Source organism: Scyliorhinus canicula, chromosome 15, assembly GCF_902713615.1.
Source record: "Scyliorhinus canicula chromosome 15, sScyCan1.1, whole genome shotgun sequence".
NCBI classification, from domain to species: Eukaryota; Metazoa; Chordata; class Chondrichthyes; order Carcharhiniformes; family Scyliorhinidae; genus Scyliorhinus; species Scyliorhinus canicula.
Window position 1 is genome coordinate 41,137,489 of NC_052160.1, and position 19,297 is coordinate 41,156,785.

At 45.1% G+C, this 19,297-nt stretch overlaps 1 protein-coding gene across 1 annotated transcript in view; it reads right to left on the minus strand.

Moving 5' to 3' along the window:
* usp31 (ubiquitin specific peptidase 31) overlaps nucleotides 1-19,297 on the minus strand; it is a 150,231-nt gene that overhangs the window by 27,522 nt on the left and 103,412 nt on the right. The window contains exons 6-8 of the mRNA XM_038819667.1: nucleotides 9,482-9,611; nucleotides 4,701-4,881; nucleotides 2,115-2,226 (exon numbers count right to left, since the gene is read on the minus strand). Of these exons, the coding sequence (XP_038675595.1) occupies nucleotides 2,115-2,226; nucleotides 4,701-4,881; nucleotides 9,482-9,611 (423 nt within the window). The remainder of the gene's footprint in view (nucleotides 1-2,114; nucleotides 2,227-4,700; nucleotides 4,882-9,481; nucleotides 9,612-19,297) is intronic.

Genomic DNA, 19,297 nt, shown 5'->3' on the forward strand with positions numbered 1-19,297 from the left:
GCAGACAAATCCCCAGGGCCTAATGGCCTACATCCTAGGGTGTTAAAGGAAGTGGCTCTGGAGATAGTGAACCCATTGGCTGTAATATTCCAAAATTCCCTTACACCGGAAATGTTCCAGTGGATTGGGAAAATGCTAATATAAGGTCCTTATTCAAAAAGGGAGGGAGACGGAAAGTAGGAAATTGCAGACAAGTTGGTTTAATGTCAGCTGTTGGGGAAATTGTTAGAATCCATTATTAAGGAAGTAATATGAGGACATTTGGAAAGTCAAAACACAATCCATCAGAGTCAGCATGGTTTTATGAAGGGTAAATCATAATTTGCGAGAGTTCTTTGAAGATGTAACAAGCCAAGTGGATAATGGGGATGCTGTAAATGTAGTATATCTGGACTTCAGGAAGGCATTTGATAAGGTGCCACACAGAAGATTAATCCACAAGGTTAGATCACACGAGGTTAGGGGTAATTTATTAGCTTGGATCGATGACTGGCTGACGGACAGAAGACAGAGTCGGGATAAATGCGTATTTCTCTCAATGGCAAGATGTAACTAGTGAGGTGCCACAGGGTTCGGTTCTGGGCCCCAACTATTTACAATCTATATAAATGGCTTGGTTACAGGGATAGAAGGTTCTATAGCCAAATTTGCAGATGACACTAAAATACGTTGGACAGTTATTTGCAACAAGAACCTTACAAATGGATATTAGTTGATCAGGCCAAAATGTGGCAGATGGATTTTAACATGGATAAGTGAGGCGGCACGGTGGAGCAGTGATTAGCACGGCTGCCTACGGTGCTAAGGACCCGGGTACAATCCCGGCCACGGGTCACTGTGTGGAGTTTGCACGTTCTCCGTGTGTCTGCATGGGTTTCACCCCCATAACCCAAAGATGTGCAGGGTAGGTGGATTGGCCATGCTAAATTGCCCCTTAATTGCAAAAAAAATTATTGGGTACTCTAAACTTTAAAAAAATAACATGGATAAGTGTGAGGTCATCCATTTTGGTTGGAAAAATGGAACAGCAGCCTATTATCTAAATGGAGAGAGTTTTCGGGGTGCTCCGGTGCAGTGGGATCTGGGTGCCCTCATGCATGATCTGCAGAAAACTAGCATGCAGGTTAGGCAGGTAATAAAGAAACAAATGGAATGTTGGCATTTATAACGAAAGGAACAGAGTATAAAGGAAGTAAGTGTTGTTACAACTGCACACGGCATTGGTGAGACTGCACCTGGAGTATTGTGCATAGTTTTGGTCCCCTTATTTGAGCAAAAAGTGATAGTATTGGAGGCAGTTCAGAAGAGGTTCACCAGATTGATTCCAGAAATATGGGGTTTGTCGTATAGAGAGATTGAGCAGTTCAGGTCTATGCTCTCTAGAATTTGGGGAGATCAAATTGAGGTATACAAGATGATAAAAGGTATGGATAAAGTAGACATGGAGCGGATGCTTGCTCTTGTGGAAAATTCTAGAACAAGAGGTCATAGTCTCAGGACGAGGGGTAGTAAATTTAAAACAGATGAAGAGAATCTACTTCTCCCAAAGAGTTATGAATCTGTGTAATTCGCTACTCCGGGGTGCAATGAATGCTGGGACAGTGAGTAAATTTGAGGAGTTAAGAGAGATTTTTAATTCGTAATGGGTTGAAAGGTTATGGAGAATGGGCAGGATGGTGGAGTTGAGGCCATGATGTTATTAGTCATGATCGTATTGAACAGTGGAGTAGGCTCGAGAGGCTTAATTGCCAACTCCTACTCCTAGTTCTTATGTTCTAAGAACTGTCTAATTCCACTTTCCACCTCTTGGTCTATAGCCCTGTCGGTAACAGCACCTCAAACACAAATCTGATGTTCTTGATTCTGATACTTTTGATTAATATGGGGATTTTTTGATTAACAAGGGGATCAGGGGTTATGGGGAGACGGCAGGAGAAAGGGGATGAGGAACATATCAGCCATGATCGAATGGCGGAGCAGACTCATGGGCAGAATGGCCTAATTCTGCTCCATCTTCTGGTCTGATCTTGGATCCTGTGCTGGTGCTGTTATTTCACCCGGAGTGTTCCTTTAAATGACTCTCTAGGTTATGGGAACCCAGCAGCCTCTCTTACCTCAGTGAACATCCCTGGCCTAAACAGATGTCGCATCTTTTCCAATATATCTTTTTGCAGTGCATCCCATGTTATTTTACGATCCAAACAGAGTACAAAGGGATGACCAAACCTAGAAAACGGATGGCAATAGGGAGTTGGAGACGAGAGAAACAATTGAAAACAAAGTCAGAAATTAATTGACCACAGTTCAAGGACTCATTGAAACATCAGTACAAAGTCTGAACCCTAAATTTTATTCCTCAAAACCATTAACCCCAAGTCTGTAACTAGACTGCTTTTGTGTTAACCATTTAACTGGATTAGTTAATTAAGTTACATAGGTCGGTTTCATTAATCATTCTGCCAAGACTACAGAATTAGAATTCGGATTTAAATTAACAAACAAGCTTGCGTGTTTATGGAAGATGGCTCAAAAGTGTGTATGGTGTCAACATACCACTGAAAGTGGGCATTAGCCCGTGTGCTCAATCCCACAACATCCACAAGGGACAAAAAAATTCCCATATCGATTGGCAATTGTATGTTTTGCCTTTTAAAAAATCAACAATATTGGAAACAGGACTAGTTGATAAGAGAACTAATAGATTAAAATGGATTATAGTCATATTAGCTAGGTCGAACCTTGTCAGTTAGAGATCCTTCCAGCTTTGTTTTATTGATGGTAACAATAAGAATAATCTTTATTGTCACAAGTAGGCTTACATTAACACTGCAATGTAGTTACTGTGAAAAGCCCCTAGTCGCCACATTCCGGCGCTTGTTCGGGTACACGGAGGGAGAATTCAGAATGTCCAAATTACCTAACAAGCACATCTTTTGGGACTTGTGGGAGGAAACTGGAGCATCCGGAGGAAACCCACGCAGACAAAAGGAGAAAGTGCAGACTTCCGCACAGTGACCCTGGGACCCTGGCGCTGTGAAACAACTGCTTCACAGCAACGGATGCCAAGATGGAGGCAGGGGCAAGCTCCCTGCTCCCTCTGGACTGATCCAACTATATGCGCACCCTCACATCACTTCATTTCAATCAAACCCAGGAAGAGAAGTATCCCAATGTAACAGATCACCACCTCCATCACTCACCCTACACCCACACCCCAATCCATTTGATCTAAACTTAAACTTTCATAGAGCAGGGCAGCACGGTGGTGCAGTGGTCGCACTGCTGCCTCACGGTGCCAAGGTCCCAGGTTCTATCCCGGCTCTGGGTCACTGTCCGTGTGGAGTTTGCACATTTTCCCCGTGTTTGCGTGGATTTCGCCCCCACAACCCAAAAATGTTCAGGGTAGGTGGATTGGCTACTCTAAATTGCCCCTTAATTGGAAAAAATGAATTGGGTACTCTAAAAAAATTTTAAAACAACTTTCATAGAGCAGAAACTACATCAAGTCACCCCCACACAACTGAAGGTTTGGGGAGTTTACAGTCTGGGGCAATGTATTACTGACTGGAAATGAAGCAATCAGGAATGTAATAAAAAAGTGATTCAATGGCAAAACAAGAGGTTGCTGAACACTGCCACTCTGTACATGACCCAAACTTACCCATTGTCACGTTTAACACAATACCTCATTTATCAGGCAGTTATTTAACATACATATTACTGAAAATACAGACATGTTACGGAATCTTTTTATCTTGCATTCATCAGGACAAACACAAGAATTTTAAATCACAACACTTTAGGAGAAAAGTGTGCTGATTGATTGGAAAGTTAACTCTGGCTGAGGCATTGTCATTGAGAAACTATAGGCTTTCCATGCATCAGAGTATTTAAAAAAAGGTGCAAGGCAGTGAACAGATCCCTGTCCATGAATCTGTATTGCATCTAATGAGGGATGAGCCACATTACAAGCAAGGCTATCTTAAACTGTTTGATAGTGTAGCTATTAGCGCACTCAAAGATTGTTCAGCAAATGCTGCCCAATTGCAGAATCACATTTGTGTGTTGTGCAAGCACAGGCTGATCGAGTATGATCTGAACGCTGCCTATTACAATAGCCAGAGGAACATGTTTAAGCATGGTTAGCCTGTAGTTTACCCATTGTTTTCTCCACAGCAATGCCTTAGCCAATCAGAGTCAACTTGCCAACCAATCACTACCCTGTGGTATAAACTGTTGTGAACATTTAAAATTTGGCATTCATGCATTTGTCCTAATGTGTGCAAGATGAAAAGCTAAGCAACATGTCTCTATTTTCAGCGATATTCAAGTTCAATACCAAGCGACTTATAACACACTTGGCAGTCAGAATGCTCTGGGGAATGGAAAATGGGCACTTGGCAAAAATAAACAGTCATGGAAACTGATGGCCCCCAAATGTGGAGGATTTTTTAAACAATCCTGGATCTTGTGATTTACTCAGTACCTCTGACGATTTAATGAAGCTCCTTACAGACTCACAGCATATTGCTGTGCAACGTGAACAATTTACGCACGTGTTCTCATTGGTACCACATATTTAAACAACTGCACACCAACAATTCCATCCCTAAAACTGATATTCTACAACTTTGTGACAACATTGCAGAAATATTCAATTACTTATAAATGTGAATTGAATCAACATTTGGATAATTTACCTTTTTATCTGCTGCCCAGAGCAGCATTGGTTACACACCAGAAACATCCATTTCTCATGTCCTAAACCTTTGTTGTACACTCTCTCCAGTTTGACCTGTTTCACTCCTCCAAGGGGGTAGGCTGTGGACCGGTGATCAGTGCTGTACTTCAAGTTATTTTGATTTATGTTTGTAAGCATGGCTGAGAACAAATACAGAATCAGATGATTAGAAACATATGCAGATTTGCTAAATTTCAAGACACAGAACATAGAACAGTACAGCACAGAACAGGCCCTTCGGCCCTCGATGTTGTGCCGAGCATTGTCTGAAACCAAGATCAAGCTATCCCATTCCCTGTCATTCTGGTGTGCTCCATGTGCCTATCCAACAACCGCTTGAAAGTTCCTAAAATGTCCGACTCCACTATCACAGCAAGCAGTCCATTCCACACCCTAACCACTCTCTGAGTAAAGAACCTACCTCGGATATCCCTCCTATATCTCCCACCCTGAATCTTATAGTTATGCCCCCATGTAACAGTTACATCCACCCGAGGAAATAGTCTCTGAACGTTCACTCTATCTATCCCCCTCATCATCTTATAAACCTCTATTAAGTTACCTCTCATCTTCCTCCGCTCCAGAGAAAAGCCCTAGCTCCCTCATCTTTCCTCATAAGACCTATCCTGCAAACCAGGCAGCATCCTGGTAAATCTCCTTTGCACCCTTTCCAATGCTTCCACATCCTTCCTATAATGAGGTGACCAAAACTGCACACAATACTCCAAATGTGGTCTCACCAGGGTCATATATAGTTGCAGCATAACCCCACGGCTCTTAAACTCAAGCCCCCTGTTAATAAACGCTAACACACTATAAGCCTTCTTCATGGCTCTATCCACTTGAGTTGCAATCTACAGAGATCTGTGGACATGAACCCCAAGATCTCTCTGTTCCTCCACATTCCTCAGAACCCTGCCGTTGACCCTGTAATCCGCATTCAAATTTTTTCTACCAAAATGAATCACCTCGCACTTATCGGGGTTAAACGCCATCTGCCATTTTTCGGCCCAGGTCTGATTCCTATCAATGTCTCTTTGCAGCCAACAACCCTCCACTTCATCCACTACTACCCCACCAATCTTGGTGTCATCAGCAAATTTACCAACCCACCCTTCAGCCCCCTCCTCCAAGTCATTGATAAAAATCACAAATAGCAGAGGACCCAGCGCTGATCCCTGTAACTGGTCTCCAGTCTGAAAATTTTCCATCCACCTCCACCCTCTGTCTTCTATGTGATAGCCAGTTACTTATCCAATTGGCCAAATTTCCCTCTATCCCACAACTCCTTGCTTTCTTCATGAGCCGACCATGGGGAACCTTATCAAATACCTTACTAAAATCCAGGTATACGACATCAACTGCTCTATCTTCATCTGCACACTTAGTTACCTCCTCAAAGAATTCAATCAAATTTGTGAGGCAAGACTTACCCTTCACAAATCTGTGTTGACTATCCCGGATTAAGCTGCATCTTTCCAAATGGTCATAAATCCTATCTTTCAGGACTTTATCCATTAACTTACCGACCACCGAAGTAAGACTAACTGGCGTATAATTACCAGGGTCATTCCTATTCCCTTTCTTGAACAGAGGAACAACATTCGCCACTCTCCAGTCCTCTGGCACTATCCCCGTGGACAGTGAGGACCCAAAGATCAAAGCCAAAGGCTCTGCAATCTCATCCCTTGTCCCCCAAAGAATCCTTGGATATATCCCATTGGCCCAGGGGACTTGTCAACCCTCAGGTTTTTCAAAATTGCTAATACATCCTTCCTCAGAACATCTACCTCCTCCAGCTTACCCACCTGTATCACACACTCATCCTCAAAAACATGGCCCCTCTCCTTGGTGAACACTGAAGAAAAGTATTAATTCAACGCCTCTCCTATTTCCTCTGACTCCATGCACAAGTTCCCACTACTGTCCTTGACCGGCCCACCCTTCACCCTGGTCATTCTTTTATTTCTCACATAAGAGTAAAAAGCCTTGGGGTTTTCCTTGATCCGACCCGCCAAGGACTTCTCATGCCCCCTCCTAGCTCTCCTGAGCCCTTTTTTTAGCTCATTCGTTGCTACCTTGTAACCCTCAAGCGACCCAACTGAACCTTACATACTCTTCCTTTTTCCACTTGACAAGACATTCAACTTCTTTTGTGAACCATGGTTCCCTCACACAGCCATTTCCTCCCTGCCTGACAGGGACATACCTATCAAGGACACGCAGTATTTGTTCCTTGAACAAGCTCCACTTTTCATTTGTGCCTTTCCCTGACAGATTCTGTTCCCATCTTATGCTTTCTAATTCTTGCCTAATTGCATCATAATTAACCCTCTCCCAATTATAAACCTTGCCCTGCCGTATGGCCCTGTCCCTCTCCATTGCAATAGTGAAAAACACCGAATTGTGGTCACTATCTCCAAAGTGCTCTCCCACAAACAAATCTAACACTTGGCCCGGTTCATTACCCAGTACCAAATCCAATGTGGCCCCCTCTCTTGTCGGCCTATCCACATATTGTGTCAAGAAACCCTCCTTCACACACTGGACAAAAACTTTCCCATCTGAACTGTTCGACCTATAGAGGTTCCAATCAATATTTGGAAAGTTAAAGTCACCCATGACAACTACCCGGAGATCTCCACACCTATCCTTAATCTGTTTTGCAATTTCTTCCTCCACATCTCTATTACTATTTGGGGGCCTATAGAAAACTCCTAACAATGTGACCATTCCTTTCCTATTTCTAACTTTGGCTCATATTACCTCAGTAGGCATATCCCCTTTGCACTGCCTTTCTACAGCCATTAAACTATCCTTGATTAACAATGCTACTCCTCCACCTCTTTTACCACCTTCCCTACTCTTACTGAAACATCTATACCCCAGAACTTCCAACATCCATTCCTGTCCCTGTTCTAACCACGTCTCTGTAATGGCCACAACATCGTAGTCCCAAGTACCAATCCACGCTCCAAGTTCACCTACCTTATTCCGGATGCTCCTTGCATTGAAGTAGACACACTTCAACCCACATTTCTGTCTGCTGGTACACTCCTGCGACCTTGATTCCCTCCTCAGTACCTCACTACTCTCAACACTGGCTTCTGGACTACAGCTCGCTTTCCCAGCCCACTGACAAATTAGTTTAAACACCCCCCCCCCCGAAAAGCCGTAGAAAATTTCCCTCCCAGGATATTGGTGCCCCTCTGGTTCAGGTGCAAACCGTCCTGTCTGTACAAGTCCCACCTTCCCCAGAATGTGCTCCAATTATCCACGTACCTGAAACCCTCCCTCCTACACCATCCCTGCAGCCACGTGTTTATCTGCACTCTCTCCCTGTTCCTCAGCTCACTAGCACGTGGCACCAGCAACAAACCAGAGATGACAACATGGTTTGTGCTGGTTCTCAGCTTCCACCCTAGCTCCCTAAATTCCTGTTTTAAATTCCCGTCCCTTCTCTTACCTATGTCGTTGGTACCGATGTGTACCACGATTTGTGACTGTTCCCCCTCCCCCTTAAGGATTCTGAAAACAAGGTCCGAGACGTCACGGACCCTGGCTCCCGGTAGGCAACATACCATCCCTGAGTCTCTCCCGCTGCCACAGAACCGTCGAGTTCCCAATAACTATTGCTCTCCTGCTCTCCCTCCTTCCCTTCTGAGCAACAGGGACAGACTCAGTGCTGGAGATCCGTTCAAAGTGGCTTATCCCTGGTAGGTTGCCCCCTCAACAGTATCCAAAATGGTATACTTGTTACTGAGGGGAACGACCACAGAGGATCCCTGCACTGACTGCTTCCTCCCAGCCCCTCTCACCGCCACCCATCTATCTTGATTCTTCGGCGTAACTACATCCCTGAAGCTTCTATCTATGACCACCTCTTGCTGCCCGAATTATCCAAAGTTCATGCGGCTCCAGCTCCAGTTCCCTAATGCGGTTTCTGAGGAGCTGGAGATGGGGCACTTCCCACAGGTGAAATCAGCAGGGACACTGATGGCGTCCCTCACCTCAAACATTCTGCAGGAGGAACATTGCACTGCCTCCCCTGCCATCCCCTCTAGATAAAAAAAAAGAAAAAGAAAGATAGAGCTTACCTGTTATTCACTCTACCCCTTAGGTTAAAGGAGGTGGAAGAGTGGGGGACACTACAAGTGTAGTGTGTAAGGTTTAGGAACTGCCCAACTTAAATAGAGGTAAAAATAAAACACTTAACCAGCAACCATTGCGCCCCACACAAGAACAGCAATCAGCTGTTATGGACCTGCACAAACAATTTAAATCTTTACTACCTACCCAGCAGTCACTCTGTCCTCACTCCGACCGGATTTAGCTGGAAACTCCCAACAGTAAGCTTTTTAAAAAATTACTCCCCTTCTCAGCAAGCATTCACTCAGCAACCACTGTGCCCCGCATGGTAACACCTCAGGGAAAAGAAAAACTACACTCCAGTCACCAACCAATCACTTACCTGCAGACATGTTAATTAACAAAATTATAATCTGTGACATTGAGAGATTGATCACAGAATAGAAGCGAACTGTTTTAGCCAAGAGGTCCTGAGCAGAAAATCCACCCAAAAAAAGTTCCATGAAAAATGATCAATGATTTCTCAACCATCTATTTAACAGAGTTTGTCTAAAAAACACACAGTCACATTACAAATATAAGTAGTCTAAATAAAGCTTTACAAAATCAAGCTATTAGGCACTCTGGTTTAATTCTTGGACACAAACTTACCTCTTTGACCAATATGGACATCGGGTAACTCAAAAGCATAGATACAGTCGTTTTCATGAATAGTATCCAAGGCATCACCATCACTGAAGGTGCGATGGAATCCATCATAATAAATTTCAGTTAGAACAATCTGAAACAAAAAAAAATGAGTCAAGTAACGAAGGCACAATATTGTATTAAAGGGTTTTCAAATCATTGAAGGAATTTGCTCAGTCACTACACGGCACAGTAAACCTCAGTGACAAACTATACACAAAAAGCCCAGGATTCAAAGAGAAGGTGATAGAGTCGGTCACCTCTGCCTCTGAAGACCTGGACTGCATTGCAGCACAAGTTGATGGAATTAATGTTTTGTTTCTCACATCCAGATGGCAAGAGTTGCACATGGAATCAATTTGGTGCGTTTGGAACCAAATTCCAAGATCTATTTTTATTTTTTTTTATTTTAGAGTACCCAATTATTTATTTTCCAATTAAGGGACAATTTAGCGTGGTCAATCCACCTAACCTACACATTTTTGGGTTGTGGGGGTTATAATGATATGTAGACAGACATGTAACTAAGGGGTTAATCACAAGGCCCAGCTGTGGCATAACCACTAGAGGGCATTACATGACCCACTATATAACCAGAGCTCCCAGAAGCTCTCTCTCTCGCACTTTCAGCACGAGTTACAGGCACAACATCGGTGTAGCAGAGAGATCTCAGTCCAGCCACCACGTGTAGCCTGGATACAGTTTGTACAGTTAGTTATTCTTACTTTGTTGCTAGAGTTAGATCAGTAGAGTGCCAAACTCATTTATTAGTTTTGTCATTACTTAATAAATTCTAAGTTTACTTCGCAGAGTGTTCCTCAACATCATCTACAGTTAGTAACATATATTACTCAAACCAAGTAATATAATATGGTACCAGAGTAGCTACTGTATCTACCTAGTAAAATTTAGAGAGAGACCCAGATAGATATTCAGCAACAGAAGCATCGCGTTCGGAACAAAACCTGCTGATTCCAGGCACGATGGTCAGACCACAAGCTCCTCATCACCTCAGGATCACCATTAACCTTAATGTTAACTGGCGGTTGTTTAAACAACAATTTCAACTGTATGTAGGAGCGTCTGACTTAACACACGCGACAGATGCTCGAAAAATAGCTTTTACTGACTACGGCTGGTCAACACGCGATAGAGATCTACAACTCTTTTAACTACACAGAAGGTCAGAATAAAACAAAGTCTGAAAACATCCTTGAAAAATTTGATAGCAACTGCAAGGTCCAGACAAATGAAATATTTGAGCGCTACATCTTCAAAAAAAGGATGCAAGGGAAAGAGGAATCTCAACAGCTTTTTTTACTAACCGTAAACTGTTAGCTCAATCCTGCAATTTTGCTACACTAAATATCTCAATGATCAGAGACCAGATAGTATTTGGAATAATTGAAGGATCTCTGAGAGAGCAATTACTTAAATTTTAAAAAAGACTCTTGAAATCGCTATGGAAACACGTTTGGTGCATGGACAGTCAAAAAAAAATTGATACTTACAGTACAAGATTGCTAAAAGAAAACCTCCACGAGGTCGAGTGCATCCAAGCCTAGTCCCGATTGAAGAGGCTCCATGTTTCCAACGGCAGCCATCTGGCATGCACAAACCCGGGCCCTGTGCATGCGCAGTGTGAAAAAAGATGCAAAACGGCCGAGAACCGCATTGCGCATGCGCAAAGACACACGGAACGTCATGCCGTTGACGTGATGGTGTGCATGAAGTGTGGAAATGCCCACTTCTGAAAAAAATACCCTGCGAAAGGCAAACAATGTCTCCAATGTGGGAGACTAAACCACTATGCTGCTCAATGCAGATCTGCACCACAATTTAAAAGTCAAAGACCGAATTTAAAGCAGTCGCATTAGACGTGTACATCTCCAAATGGATGAGTCTGACCCTGATAATGCAATGGATCCAGAAGATGATTTCTTGGATAAAACATTCCAAGTGGGAGTTATTGAAAAGTTTGAAAACTCCACAGAGAATAGAATTTTCGTTAGAGAGAAGAAGGTTAAGAGGTGACTTAATAGAGGCATACAAAATGATCAGAGGGTTAGATAGGGTGGACAGCGAGAGCCTTCTCCCACGGATGGAGGTGGCTAGCACGAGGGGACATAGCCTTAAATTGAGGGGTAATAGATATAGGACCGAGGTCAGAGGTGGGTTTTTTACGCAAAGAGTGGTGAGGCCGTGGAATGCCCTACCTGCAACAGTAGTGAACTCGCCAACATTGAGGGCATTAAAAAATTTATTGGATAAGCATATGGATGATAAGGGCATAGTGTAGGTTAGATGGCCTTTAGTTTTTTTTCCATGTCGGCGCAACATCGAGGGCCGAAGGGCCTGTACTGCGCTGTATCGTTCTAGAGAATACATCGCGAGTGCAATCCATCCATGCCATTATTCCCAAGCTGAATGGAACACAGTGTTGGATGGAAACAGATGCCCAATTAAATTCAAGCTGGATACAGGTGCCTCTGCTAACCTGCTTTCAGAGCTCCACTTCACGAAGATCTAGCAAACTCCCAAACTCCTTACTGCTGCCTGCAAACTTCAGGACTACAATGGCAACGCAATTTCATCATTGGGGTCATGCCATTTAGTAGTATCCAACAAACACAGAGTCGAGCCTGAGATTTGAGATTGTCCAATCAGACAAGTCGTCGCTCTTGGGTGCGAAAGCCTGCAAGCAGTTGAACCTTATTCAAAGGATTTACTCATTGACATTGTCTCATCAAGCTCTTCAGGTCAGAATTGAAGGAATACTGGATCAATACCCAGATGACTTCAGCGGAATGGGACACTTCCATTTGAATACAAAATTCTGCTGCATGCTGATGCGCAGCCAGTAGTTCTCCCACCAAGGAGAGTTCCTTCACCACTGAGGGAACGGTCAAAATCAGAACTCGCAAGTCGACAGAAGAAAGGCATCATCCCCAAAGTCACAGAACCGACTGACTGGGTCAGTTCGATGGTGTGCGTAAAAAAGCCTTCGGGTGATTTAAGAATTTGCATCGACCCCAAGGATCTAAACAGAAACATCACTACCCGCTCCCGAAAAGAGAAGAAATTACAAGCGAGGTGGCACACACGCGCATCTTCACCAAGCTAGATGCCTCCCAAGGACTTTGGCAAATACAACTAAAAGAATCCAGCAGAAAGCTCTGCACCTTCAATACACCTTTCGGCAGATTTTGTCACAGTAGAATGCCATTTGGTATCATCTCGGCGTCTGAAATATTCCACCGCATCATGGAACAGATGATGGAAGGAAGAGACGGAATTTGTGTCTACGTGGATGATATTATCGTCTAGCCTTCGACTCCAGAGGAACATGTGTCGAGACTGCAGAGAGTCTTCAAACACATAAACAATCATGGCCTCAAGCTGAACGAATCCAAATGCAGCTTTGGCACGTCCACGCTCAAGTTCCTGGGTGACCAGATATCGGAACACGGTGTACAACCAGACACAGACAAGATAAAAGCCATTGAAGCAATGAAAGTCCCTGTGGACAAGAAAGCAGTTCTTCGCTTCCTTGGAGTGGTGAATTTTTTAGGCAAATTTTTCCCAAATTTGGCCAGTCACACATCTCTAAGAAACTTAATCAAGAAATCAACCTCGTTTGAGTGGGCGACTGAACATCAAAGAGTGGTTGGAGTTAAAGGCGAAACTCACCACTGCACCCGTCTAAGCGTTCTTTGACCCACATAGTGAAGCCAAGATTTTGACTGGAATTGAAGCAGTGTTGTTACAGAAAGATGACACCTCGTCATGGGTTCCAAGAGCATATGCATCACATGCAATGACACCAACAGAGACTCGTTACGCTCAAATTGAGAAGGAGTGTGTAGGTCTTCTCGCCGGCATTTTAAAATTCCATGATTACGTCTGCGGAGCACCAACTTTCACCGTTGAAACGGATCATAGACCCTTGGTGCACATCATCCAAAAGAACATAAATGACATGACTCCTCGATTACAAAGGATACTACTAAAACTCCGGAGATATGAAAGAAAGATGGTGTCGGAGCGAGGCAACATCTTGCAAGCTGTGCGCAACGTGCCCTCTAATTCTATCTTTTACTCTCGTTCTATGCTTCTAAAACTTAATTCTAACTCTTTTAAACTCTCTAACAATGTTCTAATTCAATTACTTACAGATTTTGCGATCTTTAGGACCCTGGAGACACCTGAAATCGACCCGGACCAGCCAACCACGTGTGAGCAGCTGCCGGAGCTCCAGTCCCAGGCCTGGAAATTCCCCTACAGCGGCTGCCAGAGACCAGGAAAACACCTAGAAGCCAGGGCCTTCACTCTACAAGCTCCCAGAGACCTGGAAAATACCACAGAAGCCGGGATCTCCACTCTGTTGCTCTCCAACAGCCAAACCAGCATCGCAGCAGCTTCAGCCCTCCCCCCGCCCCCAGCTTTGAACCCCACTGACCCGGAGAGCTGTGACCCCCTGCAGGCCCCAAGCACTCCTTCCACTCCTCCCCCTCTACAGTCGCCCCACATTCCTAAAAATCAACTCCCACAGCCTAACAATCACTAATACTGCTCTTTTAAATTTACTTGCAGGTCTAGAGATCCTCCGTCCTCTGAAGGAAGACCGCAATCTAGAAAGGACCCTGCGGACCCCAACACACTGACCCAGCCATCGCCTCATCTGTAACCGCGACCGCATAGACGTCATCCACTTCCCGGCCTTCACCCCATCCACGCCAGAGCATGGTCTGGACACCCATCAACCTGTGAAGACAAACCGCAGCCCGACAGCGACCCGGAACGCTCGACCGCGCAGACCCACCTACCGACGCAGGAACCGCAAGCAAGGCAACAAATCCTCCATCCACACACCAACCAGAGTGAATAACCTCATTGGACACAACTATTCCCTTAACACTGCGTACTCTCACCATCTCCCAGGCTCAAAAAGAATCAGTCACTCCAGGAAGCGTGGAAAATGTGCAGGCTTGCAGAAGAGAGTGAAACAACGCGGCCCCAAAGCCTCTCTGCCTAGCTTATTCCTAGCTAATGTCCAATCTCTAGAAAACAAGCTAGACGAACTTAAAGCCAGACTCACTTTTCAAAGAGAACCAAGGGACTGCTGTGTGCTCTGTTTCATAGAGACATGGCTCACTCCTGCGTCACCGGACTGTGCCCTACAACCAGAGGGCTTCTCAATCCACTGAATGGACCGTACAGTGCATTCTGCTCCCCGGACCTAGAATAACTGACGCTAAAGTGCCGCCCCTACTACTTTCCGTGGGAATTCAGCTCCGTTATCCTGACGGCAGTTTACATCCCACCCCATGCGAACGTGAAAAATCGCACAGGACGAAATAGTCACCACCACAAATAGCTTTGAAATGAAACATCCCGAAGTCTTGTTCATTGTAGCTGGGGACTTCAATCAGGCCAAGCTCAAGAGCGTATTAATAAAAGCAAATTACTGCGGATGCTGGAATCTGAAACGAAAGGGAAAATGCTGGAAAATCTCAGCAAGTCTGGCAGCATCTGTAGGGAGAGAAAAGAACTAACGTTTCGAGTCCGATGATTCTTTGTCAAAGCTAACAGACAAAGTTGGAAATATTAATACTGTGGAGTGGGAATGAAAGATGCGTATTACCAAGAGCGTATTACCAAGTTACCACCAACACGTCACCTGTTCCACCAGAGGCCCAAACATCCTGGACCACTGCTACACAAATATCAAACATGCCTCCAGCTCTATCACCCGCCCACATTTTGGCAAATCTGACCACAAGGCTGTGCTCCTGTTCCCGGCTTATAAGCAAAAACTGAAGCGGGAGAATCCATCAAAGAAAGTCGTGCTTTGTTGGTCTGAGGAATCGGATGATCTCCTACAGGACTGCTTAGAGTCAGTAAACTGGACAGTATTTAAAAACTCTGCGACCAGCCTGAATGATTACGCCACTACAGTAACTGACTTCATTAGTAAGTGTTGTAGCCACCTGGGGTGGCCACGTCCCGATTTCAAAATGGACACTTGCAAAGAGTACAGGGAAAATTGGACAGTGCAAGGAAAACAAGCAGGTGCAAGGTTTGCCTGCGGATTGGAACTTGCAGCTCCCAGACAGAACTGATACTACAAGCCATTAGCATAGTAATGAGCTATCTCCGGGGACAAAAGAGAAACATTTAAGCAATCGGTACCAGGACAGACTCCCCGGCGCCAGTGGAGACTAAAACAAAGGCAGGCCAACGGCCACCTAGGGCCCACCCAGTGATCAAGCAATGACCCCTTTATTGAAGAGAATCAATACAAATGATTGGGACATGGTCCAATTAATTGGGGCCAAGTTCAGGAACCGCCCAGAAGGGCGCAAAACCCTTTGGGGCATAAAGAGGAGTCCCCCAAAGACAGATCACGCTCTTCTTCTTCACCTTCATCTTGGCCTTGGCTCTCAACGACGAGAGACCCGACAAGCACCAGACAAGTAAGTCTAAAGTCAACTCACGCTACGAGATAGACGCTCCTAGCTACTATTCTATACCAGTTCGAAGCCAGCAGCCTCAGAATCGGACAACGGCCATTGTTCCTCTGACTGAGTGGGCACCCGAAGCTAAGTATAGGCTTTTAGTAGTAGTTGTAGTTTAGTGAGTAGAGTTTGTGCATGAGTAATAATTGACTGTGTGTGTAAATAATGTGCATTGATTTCAAACTTACTAACTGGTGTATCGAGTCTTTGATCAGTATTCAGTTTTGAAACTTGTGCTGGCATCACAAAAATACCTGGCAACTCTTGAGCAAAGGTAATTAAAACAGAGCAAATTAAGGAAAGCATAACGAGCAACAGTGTGTAGAAGACTGTGTGCCAAAGAAACAAATCCACGTGTTTCCCAACCGGAAACCTTGGATGAACAGGGATATCCAGTGCTTGCTGAAGTCTAGGTCTGAGGCGTTCCGAGTCAGGCGACCCTGACCTCTACAAGAAAGCCAAATATGATCTAAAGAAATCCATCAAAGATGCCAAAAGACAGTACCGGACCAAGCTAGAGTACCAGGCTAGCCACACGGATCCCCGCCGTCTATGGCAAGGTCTGCAAAACATAACAGGCTACAAGATGAAGGCATGTAAAATCGTCTGCTCCAACGCACCCCTCCGTGATGAGCTCAATGCATTCTATGCCCACTTTGAGCAAGAGATCAGCGAGAGCAAGCCCTACACCCCAGAAGCCACGGATTAACATGTATCGGAGATCACCACTCCAGACATCAGAGCAGCCTTCTCGAAGGTCAACCCATGGAAAGCCACTGGCCCGGATGGGGTACCCGGACGAGCACTCCGGTCTTGCGTGGATCAGCTGGACATTTGAGCACATACTTTCTCACTGTTTCCAGCTGGATCAGCTGCAATGGCTGCTCATGGGCCCAGCAGCCAATGATTGGAGAAGCAGCTTCGTAGCATTTTTCTAATTTTATACAATCGGCCATGCCTATCACGGAACCCCTGGATATATACAACCGAACCCAGTTTGGGAAAACCAGAGCTGAAAGGATCTCAGCTCTGTCTTCTTAGGTCTCAATAATCATTGCCACTGGCTTGAAAACAGTTCATAGTGACCCTTGCTGAAAAAGCAGGGTATAAAGGCAGACTCAATAACTTCCTCCATGCATTCACCAATGAGGTTAACAGTGCTCAATATTTAAATCACACTTGGGGGTGGTGTCAAAAATACAGATTCCTTTCTCAGCTTAGTCAGTGATGAGAAACCTCTGCGGAAAACTCCGATTGAAAGGAAGAATGAGCTGTGAGCTGTTCGGGTACATATTATTATTGAAACAAGCACAGCTCTTTTTAACCTATTATTTTCCTCTTCCCTCTCCCCAACAAAAATACTGAATGAATCTAGAAAAGAAAGCTCCAAGAATTATACGCTGTGCTCAGTGTCAATAATAAGTAGGTCTGCAATGAAGTTACTGTTTTAATCCCCTAGTCGCCACACTCCGGCGCCCGTTCAGGTACACTGAGGGAGAATTGGGCCTCACGGTAGCATGGGGGGCCTCACGGTAGCATGGTGGTTAGCATCAATGCTTCACAGCTCCAGGGTCCCAGGTTTGATTCCCGGCTGGGTCACTGTCTGTGTGGAGTCTGCACGTCCTCCCCGTGTGTGCGTGGGTTTCCTCCGGGTGCTCCGGTTTCCTCCCACAGTCCAAAGATGTGCGGGTTAGGTGGATTGGCCATGCTAAATTGCCCGTAGTGTAAGGTTAATGGGGGGATTGTTGGGTTACGGATATACGGGTTACGTGGGTTTAAGTAGGGTGATCATTGCTCGGCACAACATCGAGGGCCGAAGGGCCTGTTCTGTGCTGTACTGTTCTATGTTCTATGTTCTAATTCAGAATGTCCAATTCACCTGACAAGCATGCCTTTCAGGACTTGTCGGAGGAAACCGGAGAACCCGGAGGAAACCCACGCTGACACAGGGAGAACGTGCAGACTCTGCACAGTCACCCAAGCCTGGAATCGAACCTGGATCCCTGGCGCTGTGCAACAACAGTGCTAACCACTGGGCTACCATGCCGCCCTGATGAACCCCTGGTATTTTGTCAGCTTGAAATTCAGTGCCGAAGAGCAGAGTTTCTTGTCCTCTAGTGAGAGATTTGGCACTGCTTTCAACTGTTAGATTACAGAATACTGCAGTCTGCGCCAACTGCAGCCTGCTCTTTTCTCACTATCCGATTGGCTGTTCCTCAGGAAGCTTTCCGCCCAACCTATCCATAATCCAATCTACAGTCCAGTGATCCTGCACACTGCCTGAAGGCACAGCAAACAATGCTGCAGTGATGCTAACACGAGAACAGGGATACATTCTGGAAAATCCACACCAGAGTGGCAGCATAACAGAGTAGGGGGAGACTTACAGATGCTGGAAACATAAAAATCAGTAAACGAGTATGAAGTCTGCCACATCAGAAAAGGCTAATGTTAACTTTATACATGTAATAATGATAACAATAATCTTTGCTGTCACAAGTAGGTTGCCTCCTGGTATTAAAACATACTAGGGGCGTGTTTTCAGTTCTGGCCTTGGGTGACTGTCTTTGTGGAGGTTCATATTCTCCCCGTGTCTTTGTGGTTTCCTCCGGGTGCTACAATTTCCTACCACAGTCCAAAGACCTTTTTTAAAATTTATTCCAAATTTTTAACATTTTTATAATTACAACAAACACAAAAAAACCAACCTAATAAGTCCCTGACCCCATACCTTCCCTTTCCCTCCCTCCTCCTACCTCATCAGTCAACAGCAACCAACTCTCAAAAATGCAAAATGAACAACCCCAACTGTTGTAGAACCCATCACCAGAGCAAATCTCACTTTCTCCAGGGCCAGGAACTCCCAGCAGGTCCCCCTGCCACGCCGAGGTACAGGGTGGAGAAGCTGACCTCCATCCCAACAAGACCCACCTGCGAGCAATCAGCGAGGCAAAGGCTAAGAAATCTGCTGCTGCACCCACCTGCAGCTCCAGCCAGTCTGACACCCCGAATATGGCTTCTAGGATACCGGGCTCCACATCCACATGCAGAACCCCCGCAATGGTGCTGAAAATCATTCTCCAAATCTTTTCCAGCGCAAAACTCACGTACATGGTTTGCAGGTGTACCTCCCACATCGCTCAGATATCTTCCACCCCCTCGAACAGCCAGCTCATCCTAGACTTTGTAAGGTACGCTCTATAGACTACCTTCAGCTGTATCAGCCCCAGCATACGACACCGAGGCATTTGTCCTCCACAGC